The sequence below is a fragment of the Ammodytes marinus genome (assembly GCF_949987685.1).
Source record: "Ammodytes marinus genome assembly, chromosome: 12".
Taxonomy (NCBI): domain Eukaryota; kingdom Metazoa; phylum Chordata; class Actinopteri; order Uranoscopiformes; family Ammodytidae; genus Ammodytes; species Ammodytes marinus.
Window position 1 is genome coordinate 4198119 of NC_137216.1, and position 22344 is coordinate 4220462.

A 22344-nucleotide genomic window follows, 5' to 3' on the forward strand; every position below is an offset into this window, starting at 1 on the left:
CAATAGCAAGGCATACAAACCAGGGGAATCTTTCTCAAAGCCATGTAAACAATGGTAATCCCTTTACTATCTTCACTGTAATGTTTATAGTAAACCACATCTATATTTGAGTTGGTCTGTCCCGTTGAACTAACTAAACTTTGTTGACAGCACCTGCAACAAGGGCCTGTGGAATTGTGAGGATTTAGACTGCCCTGGTACCTGCTCTGTTGTGGGGGGCTCCCACGTCTCCACCTTTGATGATAACACATATACTTTCCATGGAAAATGCTCTTATGTTCTCTCTAAGGTGAGGCAACTTAAATTAATTAATTTATCTAAAATAGAAAATACAATACCTGAACATTTTTTCATTTTACATTTTTGATTTTAGCACAACACTGGCAAATTCAGTGTCCTTGGTGACCTGGTCAATTGTGAAAAATCTGATGAATTGACTTGCCTGGGTGCAGTCACTGTACTACTGCCTGACCATAAGGTAAAATTACAGTATATAATTTATAGACATTTCCTATTTCGTATCTGTACGGCAGTGTGTAGATATTTAACCTGAACTTTTTAACAGTCACAGTGTCATTTTTCCCACTTTAGACGATTGTAGTTCAAGCCAGCGGACAGGTTATCTATAACCAAATGATTTCTCACCTGCCTATTTTTGATGGTTAGTGAGTGTTTTTTTATTGTGTTCATTTTACTATGAACTCAAGACATATTTTTACATAAAGTTTACTTAAATTAAAACATCTCATTGTTTAAAAATGGATTTCCCCCTGCAGATAGCGTTGCAGTCTTCAAGCCATCAACTTTCTTCACTATAGTGCAAACAAACTATGGGCTTCGTCTTGAGATTCAGCACACACCCATTATGCAGGTCTACATTATAGCCAATGTTTCAAATAAGGGAAATCTCCAAGGTGTGATTTTAATTCTTACAACTTTTTAACTATAGTTTGAAATATGATGTGATGATTATTGGAGTGAAGTGTAAAGTCAACGTCATTTTCTTCAAACAGGTCTCTGTGGAGATTTTAATGATGTGGAAGCTGATGACTTCAGGACCTCAAATGGATTGATTGAGGGAACGGCTGGGATATTTGCCAACACATGGAAGACCAAAACAAACTGCCCTGATGTGACAAACAATCTTAGGGACCCCTGCATGTTGAGCGTAGACAGGGGTAGGTATCGTAAATCATACTCCATTTATTAATATCGTTCCTAACAACACTATGTCAGTATGAAACATGTTTATTTGTTTTTCTAGAAAACTATGCCAAACACTGGTGCTCCTTGCTGTCAGACCCAAATGGGGTTTTTGCCCAGTGTCATTCTGATATAAACCCTGAAGACTACGAAGCTGTAAGCAGAGTTTGTTCTTCTTCTATAGGCAGTTTAATGAATTTGTGTATTTCTGCATTTTTATTATTTCACTTAACAATGGCACATTTAAACTATTGATATAGCTTTTTCCTGCCTCTTTATGCAGTTTTGCATTTATGACACCTGCGCCTGTGAAAACAGTGAGGAGTGCATGTGTGCAGCCTTATCTTCCTATGCCCACGCATGTGCCGCTGAAGGTGTCTTACTGGAGGGATGGAGGGACACAACGTGTCGTAAGTTACACCCAAACTATCAAATGTGAAATTGATAAAGTCTGTATCTATTTATTTTAATCTTATACTAAGCAAACCTCCTTTCAAAGTGAAATACACGACTGGCTGCCCTCCTACTCTTGTTTATGGCTACCAAATGACAAGCTGTGGTCGCACTTGCCGCTCTCTTAGTCAGTCAGACTCAACATGTGAAGTTAAATTTACGCCGCTCGATGGCTGTGGCTGTGCTGACGGAACTTACCTAAATGAGGATGGACAGTGTGTGCCAGCTTCTCATTGCCCCTGTCACGTGAGAGACACCTTGGTGCACCCTGGGCAATCCTGCATGGTTGACGGACAAAATTGGTGAGGATTTCAGTATTTCTAATAAGATAAGAGCATACAAATCTTTCTTCTACAGATTTATTTTTGGGGATTTCCATGTGTGTACTGGTGAGCTGTCTGTAAAGCTCTCAGGACAGAAAAAGGGGATACAATGCAACAAAGGTCTCTGGCAGAAGTTCATTTGGGGATGTTGCAGCTCAAGCCCCGCAGCAGGTTTTGGGTCAGCTTTTTCTGGTGTAGGGTTCATCCAGGACCATATTTAATTAACCTTTAAGTACTGTTTCCAACTGCTGAGTGAGAAGCTGTGTTTAGGCATACAGCAAAACGAGTAACGCACACTCGACAACATTACTGCTAAATAGAGGTTCAAAAAGGAGTATATTTAATGAAAGTAAACATCTGCCAAAAAAAACTATTTGTTTGAATTCCAGCTCATGAACAACTTCTGCTTCTTTAGTTTGTTCAGCTAAGCAAATGCAAATAACTCTTTTGGTAATATAAGGCAATTATGTAATGGATTTAATGTTTGTATAGTTAGCCATGATTGCACTTTCGTTGCAATGCTTATTTCATTATTATAATGCTTATTTCAATATGTTTTAAATTCCCTTTTTTAAATTCCCTCTATTATTTTAATTTTCATATAATTACATCAAATAGACCCTTTTGTTTGTATTGTATTTGTGTCCCCACATCCACTAAACAGTGTATGGTGAATTGGAATCACAAAACTGCAAACAAAAATGTGATTGTCTGTTTGTATTTTTTATAGACCATTGACAAGTGATTTTTTCTCTCTATGGCCTAAAATAGTTTCCAGCTCCCTGCAACTTTATTCTACATTGAAAGAAATACTGATGGATACAAGATTAACTAAAATGACAATCTAAAGCCTATATGCCAGTATGGTAACCCTGTCCTAGATTTTTTTTGTTTAAGCAAAGACATTTATCGAAAACTTGAAATAATAAACTAGAAAATTCTCCCATTGTCAACATTTATCAACCCCTCTGTCTATGCATTTCAGCGTCTGCCGCAGCGGAAAACTAGACTGTAAAGGAAGTCACGTGACTACATGTAGGTAGAAAGCACTCAGCTCGTCATAGAATTCCTTTTATAGCACAGCAAAGTATTAGCAATATAAGCAGCTAACACACTATTATTGTCATCAGCATGCACCGAGCCAATGGTTTTCTTCAACTGCTCAAGCGCAAAGCCAGGTGACCAGGGATCCGAGTGCCAAAAAAGCTGCAAGACACTGAACACAGAATGCGTAAGATAGAGAAAGGTTCATGCCTGTTGAAAGGTATTCTACATACAGTATGTATACTAAACCAAAAGGATGACATGTTAAATGCATTATTGCTGTTTAGATCAATAGTCACTGTACCTCCGGCTGTGTATGTCCTGCGGGCCTGATGTCAGACGATAAAGGAGGCTGTGTTGAGGAAGAGAACTGTCCCTGCGAATATAATGGAGAATTTTATAATCCTGGACAGACTACCACTGTGGACTGTAATACCTGGTGAGCCCTTTTATCCTGTCCACACTAATGTAGGGTCAGTTCAGTTTCTTTTAAATTGAGGATATATATATTGACATTACTCTATTTCTTCAAATCAAAGCACTTGCAAAGGCCGAACATGGGACTGTACAAACCGTAACTGCGATGGAACCTGTATCATATACGGAGAAGGACATTACATCACTTTTGATGAAAAGAAATTCTCTTTTAATGGTGAATGTGGCTACGTCTTCGCTCAGGTACGGCACAAATGTATCCTTAGTCTTTGTTATCTGTCAAATGTCAGTCTTGTAATACTGACGTCAGTTTCTTGCAGGATTACTGTGGAGAAAGTAACAATGGCAGCTTCAGAGTCTTGACTGAGAACATTCCATGTTCATCAACTGAAAGCATCTGCTCCACTAATATAAAGTTCTACTTGGGGGTACATTACATTATGATATGCATGCCACATATTGTTTAAAAAAAACTTGCAAGATTACAAATGACCTTGTTTATTTTTCTTTCAGAACCATGAAATTATTCTTTCTGAGGAAAATGTCCATGTTATCAAACAAGACAATGGGCAGGAAATACCCTATAAGATGCACTCTATAGGTCTGTATGTTGTGATTGAGGCCGAGAATGGTGTTGTTCTAATTTGGAATAAGAAGACAACACTCATGATCAAACTCAGTCCCACATTCAAGGTAAGTGAGCAGATATACAGGTGTGTAGGTGAATGTGAATAGGTTTACCACTTGACAAATTAACTAGATCTCATGTAATTACAGGGAAAAGTCTGTGGTCTGTGTGGGAATTTTGATGGGAATATCAAGAACGATTACACCACCAGAAGCAAAGACGTTGTGGTTGAAGCCCATGAGTTTGGAAACAGCTGGAAAGTCTCACCTACTTGCCCTAATGCTGTCGCACCAAAGAATCCCTGCATTCTGTACTCCCACAGGCAGGCATGGGCATTGAAACACTGCAACATTATCAAGAGTGAAGTATTTGAAAAATGCCATTCGAAGGTAAGAAAACTTCCAAGCAATGCCACATGGCATGTAATCGCAAACACAGTCCTTGTTAGTAATAAACTCTGTATGCAATGACTTTGTATAATTGGCAATCAGAATGTACTCGGTTTTCAATTACAATGATTTTGTTCCAAAAAGGTGGATCCCCAAAACTATCATGATGCCTGTGTGAAGGACACATGTGCCTGCAATACAGGAGGAGATTGTGACTGTTTCTGCTCGGCTGTAGCCGCCTACGCAGCAGCCTGTAATAAGGCTGGATCCTGTGTGAAATGGAGATCTCCCTCAGTCTGCCGTGAGTGTTTTACTTGTGTTTGTGCGAGGAGATAAAAAAAAATACAATGTCATTATCACCTTTCCTATGAAATGTGAAAAATTTACTTCTACTCATTTGTTATGAAAATTGTATACATGATTTAGTAATTTTGTTTTTTGTATCTTGTTATGTTATTTTCCTGTTTCATTAGCTGTATTCTGTAGTTTTTACAACCGTGATGGACCATGTGAATGGCACTATGAGCCATGTGGAAAACCATGTATGAAGACTTGCAGGAATCCCTCAGGAAAGTGCTACAGTCAAATTCCAGCATTAGAAGGTATAAATTACATGAAAGTTATGTTGCATGTACTTTAAGTGTTATAATTATTCAGGTAGAGTTGAGTCACCATGCAATGCTTTCTCTTTAAGCCCAATGGTCAAGCATATTTGTGCTTACTGTCATTTAATTTACTTTTACCTTGTTCACTTTCGCCATTCAGAGATTCACACGTGGTTTAGGCTAGACTTTATGTCTGTACTTATTTGGTTTGTAACTTACAGCAACATTTATCTTTTCAAGGCTGCTATCCAAGATGTCCAACTGAACGACCTTATATGGAAGACAGTACTATGAAGTGTGTGTCACAGATTGAATGTGGATGCTATGATGACGAAGGGAAGCATTATCAAGAAGGGGAAGACATGCCTTCAAATGAAAACTGTTACAATTGGTAGGAAACTTTCAATCTTACTAATTCTGTACTTGGTGCAAACGTTAATGGTTACCTATATTTGTTTTATGAAAGCTAATATAAAGCCATACTGTATACAAATATTATCCTTATAAAATTAAGTTATATTATAATGGGATTTGCTGCATTAGCCGGCCTAATCATATTCATAAAGTTCAAGGTGCTACGAGGAACATTGAAACATTTCTGAAACAGTCTTATTTTTCCTCGGATGATCATAAATTAAAATGTACGGCAAATGAGACCATCAGTGCAAAGAGCGCTATATTCATATGTTTTCTTAATGACTTTGTCTAATTCTGGCTCACCCAGGGACCACAGCTGGCGTAGTAAAAACACTCCCACCTTTGTCCAAAGGCTGTGCCAGAATTAAAACAAACTGAAACTTCCTTGGAGGAATGAATAGGGGTAATTGTGAAAATATATACAAACAAAACATGTCCCTTGCCATGACTCTTTAAAGTGCGTAGAATCAGTGCAATTAAAGACTGTAGATCAGACCTGGGCATTGTGTGGCCCGCAGGCCACATCCGGCCCGCTGGCTGTCTCTGACTGGCCCGCGTGAGGTCAATGGAAAATTAAGAATCAAACGTAAATAAGTTTAAATCATGAATGGAATACAACGGCATTGCTTTTATTTTGAAGGCGGGTTTATATTTTGCGCAAGCGTATGCAGCTTACTCTTCACTGGTTGTAAATCGCAATTCAAAAAAAGGAGAAGAAGCTTGTATGTGCGCTGTTTTAAGTGCGCTGCCGTGCGCTGCGCGCTGAAAAAAAGTGACTCAGTGCAAGCTACATAGTCAACATCTGCACTCGGGGACGGGGAAGGGGGGCGATAATATCAGACAGACAACCTGCTTGTACGTTCACTTGTCTGATATTATCTTCCCCCTTCCCCCTTCCCCCTTCCCACTCCCCGAGCGACGATTCCCAACGAGTGTGGAGGTTGGCTGTGTGTGTGGCTCTCCCCTCTCCTACGTCTGTGTGGAGGTGTGGATGTACGAGAGGGGTGCGCGGTTGTAACGGGCAAACAAACAGGTCACGCAGGACACACCACTTTATATTTTATATTTTAGTGCCTAATTTATTTATATTCATATTTCTATAGAAAATCCAACTCCCAGAAGGCTAAATGATGTCTCCAAATTATAGACTACAAGACATGCAGCACACACAGGAGACAGTTGTTCAAATCATCAGATTTAAACTTCCTCTCAAATTTGACCAGATTGAGAGATTTAACCTTAAAATGTAAATAATAGCCCAATAATAATAATAAAAATTTAATGAGGGGGGTTGGGGCATGATCTGCTTGGTGGATTGTTTTATCCTGTACAGAGGACAATACAAGGAATAGATAATAATGAACAAAAATTGTGTTGCAGTGTAGGATACTTATTTTTATTTGTTGTTATTTAATATTTTCATTATTTTAAAGTCACTATAATGCAGGAAACAATGGCTTTGAAGCTCAAATTTTCTGGGGGTGAACCCCCAAACCCCTCAACAGGTCTCTAAGTTGGGAAGTATGGCCAAGGTTCCCCTGCTTCTTGCACGTTTTGTTCACAATTGCTATGGTAAATGTTGATTAAGTGGTATAATGTTGGCATTTTCATGGCTTTGTATGGCTTTTTCTTTGCCATAACATTTACTGCAGATTATCAAAACCATATACTTTACTTCTTTTAAAAAAAAGATACAACTAATATTGACCAGAATTGAGTTTAGCCTTTTGGTCCGGCCCTCCACAACAGTCCCTGATTCTGATGTGGCCCTTTGGGGAAATTAATTGCCCACCCCTGCTGTAGATGGACACCTGCTGCCTTCAGTCAATGGTGTACAGTGACATTTTAAAAAATAACGATTTAATTTCTATAATTTTTGCTCTCATGATCACATGTCGCTAGTTAACCTCTTCCGCCCGAGAGCCCCCGGTACCGGGGGCAGCTGCGCTTTTCGCAACATACACCATATAAGGGCATGCTAACCATGTAGCAACATATCATGAAGCACACCCACTTAACGGAAAGTATCTCGGCTAAAAGCTCATGATATTTATTTTGACCTAATCGAAACACAAGTCTGACACCAAGCAACTAAATGAGCAGGTAGAAACAAAAGACGCTAACGGCTCATGTCCGAAAAAATCGGCGCTAGCGATTATGCTACTTCATGCTAACGATACAAACAGCTAGTCATATGAACACAGTGTTGCCTCCTTGTGATTGGCGGATAAGTGTTGTTGTCGTGTATCTGGGGTCTGTATCTCGATCCTATTGGCTCTGACGGATCATCCACATTGACCAATGGATTGAATGAAGACGTTGCGGGTGATTGACAGCCCCGCGAAAATTGACAGCTCCGTAACAAAACAGCGGTTTTCGACTATTTAGATAATAGACAATTTGTGTTGGTTGTCTTGCCATTTTCTTCCGCACACCACCACAAGGAATAACGGCAGACAGGAATAAAACCAAATGGTTCACAGTTTCGGAGCTACTAGAGACTAGACATAGCCTACTACATATCGACAGCGGCGCCCGGTTTAGTCCTGTCAACTCACCGTCGGAGGAGGAGGACAGCAGCGAGAACTGGATCCGGACAACAGCAGTAATCAGATTACCTATATTGTTGGCTATTTATTAAATCTGCTCCAGTTGGAGATAAACTTCAGTTCCTTTGTATGGTGTTCTTTGAATGGGAAAATGTATATAGGTCTGGTTTATTTTTCAAAACAAAGCCAAAACTGTTTTTAGAACAGTATTTAGATGGGTGGCTAATTTCCGCCTGAAAAATTTCTCTACTAAAACCTCTCTAACTTTGCTCTGCTTTACTTTATTAGCACCATTCTTGGCACAGGTAATATTCAGATTGTTTGCTATTATTTTCTGGAGGTTTTGGGCTGCAGCTGCATGTTTCAAAGGGGATATTCACTCACAAAAGTGTACAGTTCTGTTAGGCGGAAATTAAATCTTTTGTTTATGCTGTGTTCCATCTTCATTTACTCTGACCCAGTAACATCTATACTTATGCTTACACCTTCTCAGCAATCTCACAAGTGTTACCTTTATTATGATACCAAGATTATTCATATGGACCTTGTAGTTGCAGAGATATACTCTATTCAATATGGCCATGTCATTTTCGAGCGGAATCCTGAGCCAGAGGCCTAGGGCTTAAGAGGTTAAAGAATGTTGAATAAAAGTAGAAAGAGGAGTGAAACATGAATACTAAGTAATAATAATAAGTGGTTTATGTAGGGGTGTCTTTTACAAATCTCGTGGCCAAAATGTTATGGAACACAAGTGCGCGGAGCTCTCAACCTGTTCTGAGCAGGTGGGCAGCTGATATAAACACATTATCTGCACTGATATCTTTATCATCAACCTTGTACTGCGTCTCTCCTCCAATTATGGCATGGTTGTGAATATATCTTACGGCCAAAGTCAAGGACATAACTTGACATGCCCCAGGAAGATGTATGATTACCCAAATGTGTGTTCACCACCATGGAATGACAACCTAAAAATAAAAAAAAAATTATGAAACACTGTACTGTATATAAAATGTCCGTCTTTCATTTACCTTTTAGTAAATGTTCTTCAACAAACGTGGAGTGCAGCTACAATGTCCATGGTGAGTTTTTTTTCTGAATAATTATGTGTTTGATTTATGTTAGTTAAACTATCAATCTGTATTTTTGATAGTTTTCTCAGTGATGAAATATTGAAAAACTAAAAATTAAGATATTCTCTTTTTTTGCAGATTGCAAATGCTTACATAATGGTCATGTATACGAATATGGAGAAACAGTCTATAAGACTCATGATGGGGATGGAACCTGTATAGATGCTGATTGTGGAAAGGATGGAATTATTAATAGAATCACCTATGATTGTTATACACCAACAACCCAGACATCACCAACAACTACCCATAATCCAACACAACCATCAACCACACCCTTTACTTTTACAACAAGTGGTAAGAGACTTAAAATGCAGGCCTGAGGTTTGGAAGATTTCTTGTTGGTTTGATATAACCTGATAACAATCTGATAATGTATTTTTTCTTATTAAATATAGAAACAACAACCACAGAAATTGAAACAACAACCACAGAAAAGCCCAGTACCTCAGGAACAACAGTCGAACCCAGCACCACCACCACAACTCTCAAATCTACAACAGTTAAAGAGACGTCTACCACTGTCACCACCACCACAGAAAACCCCACAACAACAGTCCCTGAATCCACAACAGTCACAGAGAAACCCAGTACTACAGCAACAACCACAGAAAAGCCCAGTACCTCAGGAACAACAGCCGAACCCAGCACCACCTCAACTCTTGAATCTACAACAGTAAAAGAGAAGTCTACCACTGTCACAACAACCACAGTTAAGCCCACCACATTGGTGACAACAGAAAAGGCAACAACAAAGGAGGCAACAATGGAAACTGTTTCGACCGTAACACCCTCAACTCTTCAGTCTTCAACACCAAGTGGAACAACATTATGTTTCTGCCAGTACATGGAAGAAATGTTTCCTCCAGGTAAGCAATGGACAATTAGACCTGTCACCTGTCCTTACAATGCAACCGAACATGTAAGGTCTTTATGCTCTGAGATCAAATCTTGTTTCCATTTCATTCCTTTTGAAATCCTTTTGGAAACTTTTTTATGAATTGAAATGTGTATTGGCAGTATATGGCTTCTGGAAAGTACATGCTGTGGCCAAATCATGTGGCATATTGAACATATCTATCCACAAAATATTTATGATATTGTATGGACAATGTAGGTCTGATCCTGACTTTGACTTTACATTTAAGTCCATTTAGAAAATAATGTGTGGCGACTGAACCTTGTAACCCTGGATTTTGTTTTGTTTTTCATTTATTCACTTTTATCTATTTGCCTTGGTTTCATTTTCATATAGGTACTTTCATGTACAATAAGACTGATGGATCAGGCTGGTGTTTCACTGCATATTGCAATTTGACATGCAGTGTTGAGAAGTTGGGTAGACCATGTCAGTCTACTTCTCCAACAACTCCTGCCTCCACTCCTGCCTCCACCACAACTGGCTCTGGCTCAACAACCCAAATTGACACAACAACAGCTACTACCACAAAGAAGCCCCACAAAGACTGCTCATATCTCACACCACCTAGAAAGGTATTTGACTTTATTTTTTTACATAAAAATGTACAAGGAAAAGATCACCTTAAATTAAGTACTGCCCACAAAAGGCCCACTGGATTTTCTTCTAACTGTTGTTTCCAGGCTTTCTTCTGAGAAGGCCTGAGAAAAGTTCTGTCATTCCCTTTGATACAAGAAATAAGCTTTAATGCCTATACTGCAGACTGTATTTGGTCATTTGGGTTGTAAATGAAAACATCAACACTTGATAAATGTAATGTGTAATTACTGATTCATTTGAAATGCCTCCAATGCCTCCATATTAAAAGGGCTTTTTGGTTTGATTTTCACACTTTAGTGAATTCTAAAAAAAAACTACAATAGTATTGACAAAGCAGGGTAACACTTTATAATGATGTTCATTTATAAGTCAGTCATAAGTCATATATAAGTCATTAGATAATGATGAACCAATTATTTACAAAACAGTCGTATATATTTATAGATGATTAATAATCTGTGTTGAAGGAGAAGTAAGTGATACATTGCAATTTGAAATCTCAAAATAATTTGTAATATATATTGATAGGCTCTGAACACTACACCACAAGCGCCCCCTCTCCCCGGAATTGGAGGCTTTTGACTGGCATTACAATGACCCCAAATACAATATTGGCCTTTAACACATCACAAATGTATTGTTAGTTATCTATAAAACCTTTAGTAAATCATGTCTGTGGCTCAGGTGGTTAAGCGGGTTGGCCAACGATCCAAGGGTTGGCGGTTCAATCCCCGCCCGGCCACCTGTGTCATGGTTGTTGTGTCCTTGGGCAAGACACTTCACCCACCTTGCCTTGTGTGAATGTGTATGATTGCTGTATGTTTGAGGTGGTGGTCGGAGGGGCCGTTGGCGCTGAATGGCAGCCACGCTTCCGTCAGTCTGCCCCAGGGCAGCTGTGGCTACTCTCGTAGTTTACCACCACCGGTATGACTGTGTGTGAACGAATTGAACCAGGAACCCTGTAAAGCGTCTTTGAGTGCCTAGGCAATAAAGCGCTATATAAATCCTATCAATTATTATTATTATTATTATGTAATTCTTATTAACAAATCATTGGTTGATTATTAATAAGTAATTTAAAAACCTTTCTGCATCCCCCAAATCTAAAGTGTAAACCATTCATCGGGTACAAATGTGTAGTAGAGCTGTCCTCCACATAACAGATGTCCATAGTTGAATCTGATTGAATCTTACCTATAGTCGACTAACTATACTATACTAATGATCCATATTCTCATTTGCCACATTGCCACATTTATTTCTCAACCCACACAGAGGGGCTTAAAGACCCAATTATAGTTTGTCTTTTTGAGTTGGCATTAGAATGTATGTCATTGACTCGAAGGAGAATGATTGAGCTAGTTTAAAATTTTTATTAACAGTATAATAGGCAGATTTTGTATACCACAATAGGTGATCTATCGTGATTTATTGAGAGAATCCAAGCAATTCCATGTAAAGTCAGACATTCAGCACCCCCATATAGCCGGAATATAATGATCTTTGTTTCGCATTTTGCAACTATTCGACTGTGAGATTGGCAGTCGAATCAGGCTCCTTAAATCGAAGTTGAATATTAGACTATTTGGGGTCAGCGTATGTGAAGTTTAGGAATTCTGCTATTCCTCATCTGTTTAAAAGGAAATCTAAAAGTATAAATTTAACTCCTACTGACCATGTGCAAAGCTGTGTGAAGACCATTAAGTTGCAAAACAAGGGGGCGCCCTTAGCTCAGTTGGTAGGGCATACCCCCGGGCCGGGCCCAGCAGCAGACCCGGGTTCGATTCCCGCCCGCGGTCGTTTTCTGCATGTCACTCCCCTCTCTGCCCCATTTCACCTGTCTCTTCAATCTATCAATAAAGCATGAAAAATGCCAAAAAATATCTTTAAAAGTTGCAAAACAATCCAAAGTTAAAGGAATGAACCAATTGTGATTACTGGGTTTGTAATCTATTCTTCAGCAGCGTCAAAATAGGACTAAAGAATGTCTAAAAGTGACAGCAGAAGGAGATCAAATGTCAGTACTGTCAGGGGGACAGACCAGCAAAGTGAAGGTTGTCTGTTTACTTCAGAGTTCATGTGGTCTTTAGAGTGATGATGAGCGGACATATGGCACTAGGGCTGCAACTAACGATTATTTTGATAATCGATTAATCTGTCAATTAATTTCTCGATTAATCGATTATTAATCGATTAGTGTTTTGGTCCGTAAAATGTCAGAAAATGGTGAAAAATGTTAATACATTTTCCAAAGCCCATGTTGACATCATCAAATGTATTGTTATGTCCAAAAAACACAGATATTTCAGTTTACTGTCATAATAGGATTAAAGAAACCAGAAAATATTCACATTTGAGAAGCTGAAATCAGAAAATTTACATTTTCTATTAAAAAATTACTTGAAACGATTAATCGATTATCAAAATAGTTGGTGATTATTTTAATAATCGATTAATAATCGATTAATCGAATAGCCAAAATGGAAGCCAATGACGCAAATGAGGATATAAATAAAAGAACAGGAAATAAATAGCATAATTTGACAATAAGTCAACTATAGGCAATATTTGACCAATCATATTCAACTATGTCAATTTTCTGTGGAGGACAGCTCTACTACCAATTGTACCTGATGAATGGTTTACACTTTAGATTAGGCGGTGGCAGAAAGGTTAGTAAATGACGTATTCATAATTTACCAATGATTTGTTAATGAGCATTTCATGATTTGTAACTCATTTATCATCTACAAATATATATGACTGTTTTCTAAATAATTGGTTTATCATTATCTTGTGACTTATATATTACTTATAAATAGGGTTGCAAAATTCCGGGAATTTTCAAAGTTGGAAACTTTCCAAGGGAATTAACGGGAATTAACGGGAATTTTGGGAATTAATGGGAATTAACGGGAATAAACCAAAAATTTAACAAATTTAAGGTTTGACCTTAACAGTGATTTTAAATATAGTCGGGGGAAATGTATATTTAGCATATTCTTGACTAAATAAACCAGCTTTCATGCTTTCACACTTGAGAATATGTGCTTTTCCTCAATCACATGCACACAGCACACTGCTTACTGCAGGGGTATTGAGGCCACGCCCCCTACATGCACTGTGCATTCCTCCATCACATGCACAGATGATTTCTAGAACCCTGGAGCATTGAGGCTACATTAAGCCCAGAGCACAAGACTTTTGAAGACACAGATTTGAACATTTGAACTACATTTAAGTTTGAATATGATAGTCCATTAAATTTCCCCCAATTTCAAGTCAATTCCCAAAAATCGAATATTCCCAAAATTCCTGAGCGAAAGTTCCCATGGAAAGTTTCCGGAAAGTTTCCGGTAATTTACCGGAAACTTTCCACCCCTTTGCAACCCTACTTATAAATGACTTGTGAATGACTTATAAATTAACATTATAATAAAGTGTTACCCAAAACTGGAATCTCTCTTATGATTAGATGTCTTCTATCATTAGTTTCAGGATTTTTACTCAACACTAACTCACAACATATAAAATCACAATCTAAAAGACTGAGATATTCCTACATAAACAAAGGAATAAACAAGACATAGCTCCATAAAAAAGTTAGTTTACAGGTAAGTAATAACATGTCCAAGTGAATGTACATATAATCCCAAAATCACAACTATTAAAGCATTTCAAACCCTAAGACGTATTTCTAATAAAAACCTGAAAAAAACCCATACTATATTTCAACTTAACCTTCTATTGAAGTACATGTTTTCATGTTTCCTGAATTATAGGTATACTGTATGTTGTCCATATGTGCTCATAGAGCTCAATCATAATATTTAATTGACTTGTAGTAAACCACCTAAAGCACTACCTTTCCCTTGATAGGAAGGTGAGTCCTGGAGTCCAGACAAGTGCATCACATCGACATGTGAGAATGGAAAAGAATCAAGAGAATATGTGTCATGTGAGCCAGTCACCATGCCTGTATGTGAAAATAAGCAAAGACCAACTAAGGTTTATGATCAAGGTGGCTGTTGTTTCACTTATGAATGCAAATGTAAGTAAAAAAAAAATAAAGTTACACATTCACGCAGCATCTGAAGACTGTTTCAAATAAAGGCAAACTGGAATATATAGCCTAGCATTATTTCTTGATCTAACACTCAATGTAATCTCATTGTCATATTTGCAGGTGTTTGCGCTGGCTGGGGAGATCCTCATTACTTGACATTTGATGGCAAATATTACAACTTCCAAGAAAACTGCACCTATGTCCTGGTCAAAGAGATCATTCCTCGACACAATTTTAAGATTATCATTGACCTTGAAAACTGTGATGCCACTGGAAAGGTGACCTGTACAAAAGCCTTGATTGTGTATTACAAAGACTACGAAGTTATTCTTACACAGGAAAGAATCCCCAAGACTGTGAACAAGGTAATTCTTGCCATGACAAATTGCCTAAACTGCCTAATTTTGAATTGTTTCACCATAAAGATGATGAACAATATTTCAACTATACTATGATGGAAATGTTTAGGTTTACATCAACAGCAAGCATGTATCGCTGACCTACTCTAATAAGGACTTCACCATAACAAACCGAGGCATCTGGCTGATTATGACGATCCCAGAAATCCATGCAGTTGTGTCGTTCGGAGGGATGATATTCAGTGTTGAATTGCCATTTTCCCTTTTCCACAGCAATACAGAGGGACACTGTGGTAAGATGATAATCAATTTGCTGTTTGAATAAACATGATTAACAGCAAATTAGGCCGCATGTGATGTTCATAGATGAAAATAAATAAACAAAATGTGGTAAAACATGGGTTGTAATATCTGTCATTTTTAATATTCACTTTCCCTTTCAGGTTATTGTGACAATAACAGCAAAAATGACTGCAGATTACCAAATGGCGAGATTCATCCCTCATGCACTGAGATGGGACATTATTGGTTGGTAAATGATAAGAAAAAGCCATATTGTGGGACGGCAGAACCCACTCCGACACCAACAAGTCCAACACCTTCACAACATCCCTGCAACACTGAACTTTGTGAAATTATAAAGAGCAAGTAAGAATTTAAGAATAAACATGACCACAATATGTCATTTATTTTCTGGAATATAATTTGGATTAACAGCTTTCCTTTTGATATGTACATCAAGGGTTTTTGAGGAATGCCACAAAGAGATCGACCCAGAACCCTTTTATGTGGCCTGTAAATTTGATATTTGCCACATGTCAAATGCCACCACTGGTTGTACCAGTCTGGAGGCATACGCTATGACGTGTGGAGGATCATCTATCTGTGTAGCCTGGAGGAATTCTACAAAGGGAGAGTGTGGTAGGAGGGTTTTGTTTTTTAGATCCACATTACTCTTTTTTTATATTATTGGTGTTTAAATCCACATTTTCTTATTGTAGAATATGAATGTCCAGAAGATAAAGTGTACCAGCCTTGTGGAAAACCTGTTGCACCAACTTGCAATTCAAGGTAATCGCTGTTCCTATTAACAATTTCCTAAATGAAATGATGTCAGCAGCTTGTAAGACAAAAAGAGGATAAACCATGCTAGCAGCTCAGAGAAGCTTTTCTAAGGCTGCATGGTTGAGCTAGAGGGAAATTCAAAAGATAACCAAAGTAATTAGGAGCCAACTGTGGGTAACATGAATGTCAAAATGAGATGTTGCTCTAATATCTATGATCACCACCTGCTTTCCTGTGGTTAACCATCAGTCACGTCCACAGAGCGCAGTCTCTCCTTTGCAAATGCAGTTAGTAGGCTACTCGTCGACTTTTCTCACACGTTAACTTGTTCTTTCGGATAGTAAATGCTGTGCGCTAAAGCTTATTCACTTCCTACTTTATCCAAACCGACTTACACAACTTTTTGTTTAGCGTATCGCTTATTTAAGCCTGTAAACAAGCCTAGTGCTGCTTCCGCCTCTCACGATGCTGCTGCTACAACATTGGGGTCACTCTCTTCCTCTCAGCAAGCGCTCCCCCAAACCCCCAAAGCCTTCTCTTCTATCGGCTCAGGCTGCCTACTGTAAATGTTTTAAGGTTGATGCAAGGGGCGAATTAAAAAAATAAACTAAAGGGTGATGTTTATAAAAACTTTTAGTTTTTATTCATCAAACATTTGGAAACAAAACAGCAAAAATGAAATATCTCACAGGAACAATCAAAGTCTATTGCATATTGCATTCTACAGGTTTTATTTTTTTATTTCTTTTACATAAATTAGATTTTTCCCTCTTGCAATTGTACTAGTTTTGTCTGGAACATTCCTTGATATCAGTGTTTCTGACAGCACAAGTGGATTTTTAATTGAGAGACACTGTCATCATTATTATCTATTATTTCCTAAGAAAATTTGAAAATTAAATATTTCTACTTTTCATAGAAGGTGGCAGATGGTTGAAATACTGATGTGGAAAGCTTAGCAGTGCTATCACTAAACACTTCACTAAAGATTCAGAATATTACAATGGTTTAGTGATTTGCAAGCTAATATGTCAATAAGGGAGTACTGGCATGCCTAGAATCAGGCCACTAGCATGGCTTTGAAATGCAATACTTGTCTGCATTGTATTGTACGTGTAATTCATAATTCTATTATATCTGCAATTATTGTGAAATGGTCAAATGAATGTGTCTATGTGTGTATATTGTCTTCATATTTAGATATGATGACAATTATGTACGACAATGCCAGGGAGAAAATGCCAAGAACAACGAAGTTTGTAGCAAATTCACGGAGGGATGTTACTGCCCAGAGGGGATGATTTTGTTCAGTCCAAAGTCCGATGTCTGTGTCTCCGCCTGTAAGTACATTTTCTGATGTGAAGAAAATCCTAACCCTAACTGTTGTGAAGAAAATCCATATTTCTTGGGATTGGATTGCTGCAAAGTTAAACTTATTGTTTTTTATTGTTTAAGGCTGCACTGGACCTGACGGCCAACCTAAACAGGTAAATTCTTCAATGCATGACAAATTATTATTATCACTGTGGATTCATTGCTGTTACAACATTAACTCGGTACATCATTCCTGCTCATACAGATAGGTGACACTTGGGAGGGTGCCTGTCAGCAGTGTTCTTGTGATGAGGAAACTCTGAGTGTTCAGTGTGAGCCTATTGCATGTCCCACACAAGAAGCAGTAACCTGCAATGAGGAAGGTATGGTGTTGGTTAACCGCACACAGAACTGCTGTGAGAGACAGACATGTGGTAAGTGATTCAAATAACACACCTACGTACATCTGCCGAAATAATGTTTTATATGTTATATTTGTTATATCACTCACTCAACACTTCTTATCTCTTCTTCTGACCAAAAGAATGTGATCAAAACCAATGCTCATCGGAATCACAAAGTTGCGAACTGGGATTTAAGTTGGAGGTCCTTGTCTCAAATGACACTTGCTGCCCCTCTTACAAGTGTGGTAAGCTTAGCATATAAACTGCAGTTACATTTATTATGGTTTTATTGTGTGAAATACTTACTATACTACATAAGATTTTAATCTGATCAGATTTGTTATCGTTTTTTTTATCTAGTACCGAAAGACGTCTGTGTCTTCAATGAGACCGAATACAAGGTAAGGAATAATATACTCTATCTATATATGATACATGTGCTTTATTAAAAGTATACTTGTTTGTTTCAATTAAGTATGATATAAGTTTAACATAACCATAAGAACAATATTCAAGTTAGACATAGGTCACCATTCTTCTGTATTTACACCCTGTCGTCAGACTAGCGGGACATTTGTTTTGTTGTCCTTGCAAAGAATTTGGCTCAGACTTTACTTTTTGTTATTTACAGCCCGGTAAAGGATTCAACAAAAGCCCATGTGAACAATGCGAGTGTACAGGAGAACAGGATCCAGATACCAAGTTGAAGATCATACAGTGTAGTATGATGATGTGTCATGAAGATTGTCCAACGGTACTTATGCATGAAAACTTTAAGAGTTCTGCTGTTTTTACTTATTTAATTTTGAAACAAGCAACGTTTTATATTGTACAAAATGTTTAACGTGTTTAAATTCTCACTCACATGCTTTACTTTCAGAAATCTGCAAGACTTCTGCTGTGTGTTACAGTTGCTGAAGCATAGACTTTGTTATTTATGTGCACATGATGATAGATTTGATATTATAGGAGTGCCATCTTCAATGCAGTTGTTGACTTACCAGTGCTTAATACAAATTAATGAAAATACCTAACCAATATGTATCCATGTCATATCTTGTATTTAGTCATGCACTTTTTTTTTAATTTGAGGTATGTAAATACAGTGAAAGCATTTGTGTCTTTGCTGTTTTTTTTCCTGAATAATTGATTGGTCTGTTCTGCTTTTTTCTGAATAAGTGATTGGTTTGTTCTGTTTTTTTAAGGGCTATGTGTATGAAAAACAACCCAGAGTATGTTGTGGAATATGTAAAAAGATAAGCTGTGTTGTGGAGGTCCCAGGCTTCGATTATCCAATCATTATTGAAGTAAGTAGAGTGTGGTTGAAATATCATCAGCATCTGTGTGTGTATCCTTAAATCATGGTATAAGTCGGATTTGTTTTATGTACACTGAGTGACATCATCTACTTTTCTGACAGCCTTCCAATTCTTGGTCACCACCAAACGACAACTGTACCACGTATGATTGCAAAAAGGAGAATGACGAGTTCATAACCACCAAAAATGAAGTCAAATGTCCTGAATTTGATCCAAAGAACTGCATTCCTGTGAGTATATTTCAGCCCAAAAATATGCATAAATTTTTATATCTGGCGGTTGTATTGCTTAGTTAATGACCCTCAACTGATTCTGACATATCTTGCATTGCACTTGGCATTCAAACTGCATCTCAAACAAGATTCTAAATTCTCATTTATCAGAAATAAAAGTCGAATAGGGTTTTTTTTTCTATTTTGGCTAATACAATGTGTAACGAGTCTTAAGAGGAGCATTGACCTTTCTTTTCTTTTTGGACTTTTGAGTCAGGCTAGTTATTCCCAAAAAATGTTTGAATGAACTGACATTGTATTGAAGCCCAAAATGGACACTGCAAGCCAAATAAAGAGAAATGTATCTCCAAATTGGCTATGATGATAAATATAATCAATTAATTTACAGTATATGGTTGGAGAAATGTGTGGGATATAACACACAAAATGTGCTGAAATACACAAATACGTACATAATGAAATAATATCTTTAGATAGTGACATGTGTGCCATTGTATCTGTCGTGATGTCTATCTGTATATTTTACAATCCATATTGTTTATGTTACAGGGAACTGAACAAAGTAACATGGATGGTTGTTGCAAAACTTGTAAGTATGACTCGATAAAATAAATTAATCCACAACTTGAAAAAGTAACAAGTGCGTCCTTGGCACTTTTCAAAAGAGGTCAAACTATAATATGGATGCAACTAATAACTATTTTCATTATGACTAATAATTTGATATTTTTGGGATTCATCAGATGCCATGTTATACTAATGGGCTCATTTTGTAAACATATGTGGTCAATCTAAAAACCAATAGCCATAATACATGTGTGTCAATTCTAAGGCTAAAGTTCCACCATAGCTTTATTTTAGTTTCCCACTGAAATTATCATTTGTGTTACGTGTCGTGTTTGCAGCAACATAAAACAAATGTTCATGCTATTTCCCCACAGGTACTCCTCTTTCCAACTGTCAAATGATCAAGAGCACCGTCCATCTGCAGACAAAGGACTGCCAGTCTGTTGAACCGGTGGAAATCACTGCCTGTGAGGGATCCTGTGGACAGTCTTCCTCAGTGTGAGTATCTGCGTGATTTGTACTGAAAACTCAATCATGCTGAAACCAGTATAGTATAGTAGATTTAATTTGGACATGGACATGATAATGTCATTGGACGAACCAGATGCATTGTTTACAGTGTGTTAGCATAAATGCTAGTTTACAACACCTGTCCAGAGGAGGCTTTTTAAAAACAACAAAATAAACTAAACAAAACAGAAACAAGATCAAATACCACCTGATCAGTTCATGTGAAGAGTAATTTTGAAGATGTTTGTTGACATAGAACATTGTCTGTTCACAGGTACTCTGCAGAGAGCAAAAGCATGACACATGCATGCACATGCTGTCAAGAAATGAAAACCAGTGAGAAAGAGGTGGAGATGATGTGCTCTGATGGCAGCAAGATGATGCACACCTACCTTTCAGTTGACCAGTGTGGTTGCCATGTCAGTGAATGTGTTCCAACACACCCCGGAGAAATGTGAACAACTAGAAAGCCAACACTGAAAACAAATCTTACTTTAAGGACACATCTGACTAATATACTAATATAAACTTTAACAATGCCTTTTCAAAAAATATAAGAAAATCAATATTTAAAGGGAAAACATGTTTAACATGTTGAACAGCAGACATAGGCTGAAACTTTCTACACCTCTGAAAATGGGCCATTTGTACTCTGGCGTCACTTTCTCATATATTGTTAGAGAGGCAGGTTGCATATGATCCCAGGAGAACAGCACATATTTGCGCATGGTGTCTCTTAGATTTTTGGAAAAGGTTGTACCTTTATGCATGCAAACTGTTTGATGTGGTGTTTCCAGTCTTAGAGGGTGTTTCTTTTACTTTTACTGTAAATGACTTGAGAGATTAAAAGACACAAGAATGGCTTCAGATATACAATACATCACAGCAAAATGTTTGCTTCCTTTTGCCACAGGGAAAACCGATTGATTTGTGGTCAAATGTGAAAGATTTAAAACATGGATTTGAATTTAAAGCAACATCAACATACTTATTTGTTTTTCAAACACTGAATATATAAATGACAGTGTAAAAAATATCCAAACAATCTTTGTCTGACTATTGCAAATCTGAATGTTTTCTAAAGTCATTACAACTCTTAGGTGTACTGATGATTGTGTGTTCTTGATTAATTTTAATTATTTGATTTGAAGTGTTTTGTTGTTCTTCATTTCAATAAAAACTTGTTTTGCTCATTACAGTATATCACCATTTATTGGATTACATCCCATTCTGTATAAAGTCCAAGTTCATACACTGACTTTGAGTCAACTTCAAATAATGAACTCTAAATGATAGTTGTACTCTACCCTTTTATTCAATATCCAGTAAGCAATGAATTGTGTTTACTGCAATATGTAGACACATATCTTTTCCATCAAAACCTCATTAGATCTTGCAAACATATTGTCTGAGTTGAATTAACCAAATGCTAGATTACAGTATGGCAGCTCTGGGACAGGACTTGCAGTTGGGCTCAAATTAATTAATTTAACACAGCTTTATGATGGAAAATGAACCTTGTAAGTTCAAGGACAGGGCTAGTAGATCAGTTAGTGAATAATACATTAAGAACGAACATAGCTGATGCTGTACCCTAATGGGGCAAAGTGCTAACCTTCGCAATTTTGAATTTGCCCTTGAAAATAATGTGGATTGACCTTACACCTCAGTTATACAAAGGCTACACAAGTTCTCTGACTGAGGCAAGTGACTCCAGAAGATATGCAAATATATTCATAATAAATAATTGATGGCTGGAAGAATCTGTAAAGAGGATTGGTTAGAAATGCAGATACTAAATCAATCATA

The 22344-nt window shown here is 37.5% G+C and overlaps 1 protein-coding gene across 1 annotated transcript; it reads left to right on the forward strand.

Moving 5' to 3' along the window:
• Nucleotides 1-212: 212 nt before the first annotated feature.
• Nucleotides 213-21561, forward strand: LOC307258440 (mucin-5B-like). The gene is made up of 38 exons (XM_080037969.1): nt 213-289; nt 374-478; nt 592-661; nt 777-914; nt 1014-1178; nt 1265-1359; nt 1487-1613; nt 1703-1958; nt 2965-3014; nt 3110-3210; nt 3311-3462; nt 3563-3701; nt 3779-3886; nt 3972-4151; nt 4236-4475; nt 4620-4776; nt 4949-5077; nt 5321-5471; nt 9085-9128; nt 9258-9476; nt 9578-9855; nt 14578-14749; nt 14885-15129; nt 15233-15416; nt 15567-15771; nt 15866-16044; nt 16125-16194; nt 17389-17528; nt 17644-17675; nt 17768-17936; nt 18047-18151; nt 18267-18307; nt 18538-18660; nt 19112-19213; nt 19327-19455; nt 20008-20047; nt 20400-20523; nt 20810-21561. Exons 3-38 carry the CDS (start codon nt 634-636, stop codon nt 20991-20993), a joined length of 5001 nt encoding a protein of 1666 aa, XP_079894095.1. The 5' UTR covers nt 213-289; nt 374-478; nt 592-633; the 3' UTR covers nt 20994-21561.
• The last annotated feature ends 783 nt before the right edge of the window (nt 21562-22344 follow it).

Coding starts and splice junctions, on each gene's coding strand:
- LOC307258440 (XM_080037969.1), top strand. CDS start 634: ATGATTTCTCACCTGCCTATTTTTGATG. Junction 9,856..14,577: donor CAACTCTTGAATCTACAACA/GTAAAAGAGAAG, acceptor TTCCCTTGATAG/GAAGGTGAGTCCTGGAGTCC. Junction 17,937..18,046: donor CTGTGAGAGACAGACATGTG/GTAAGTGATTCA, acceptor TCTGACCAAAAG/AATGTGATCAAAACCAATGC.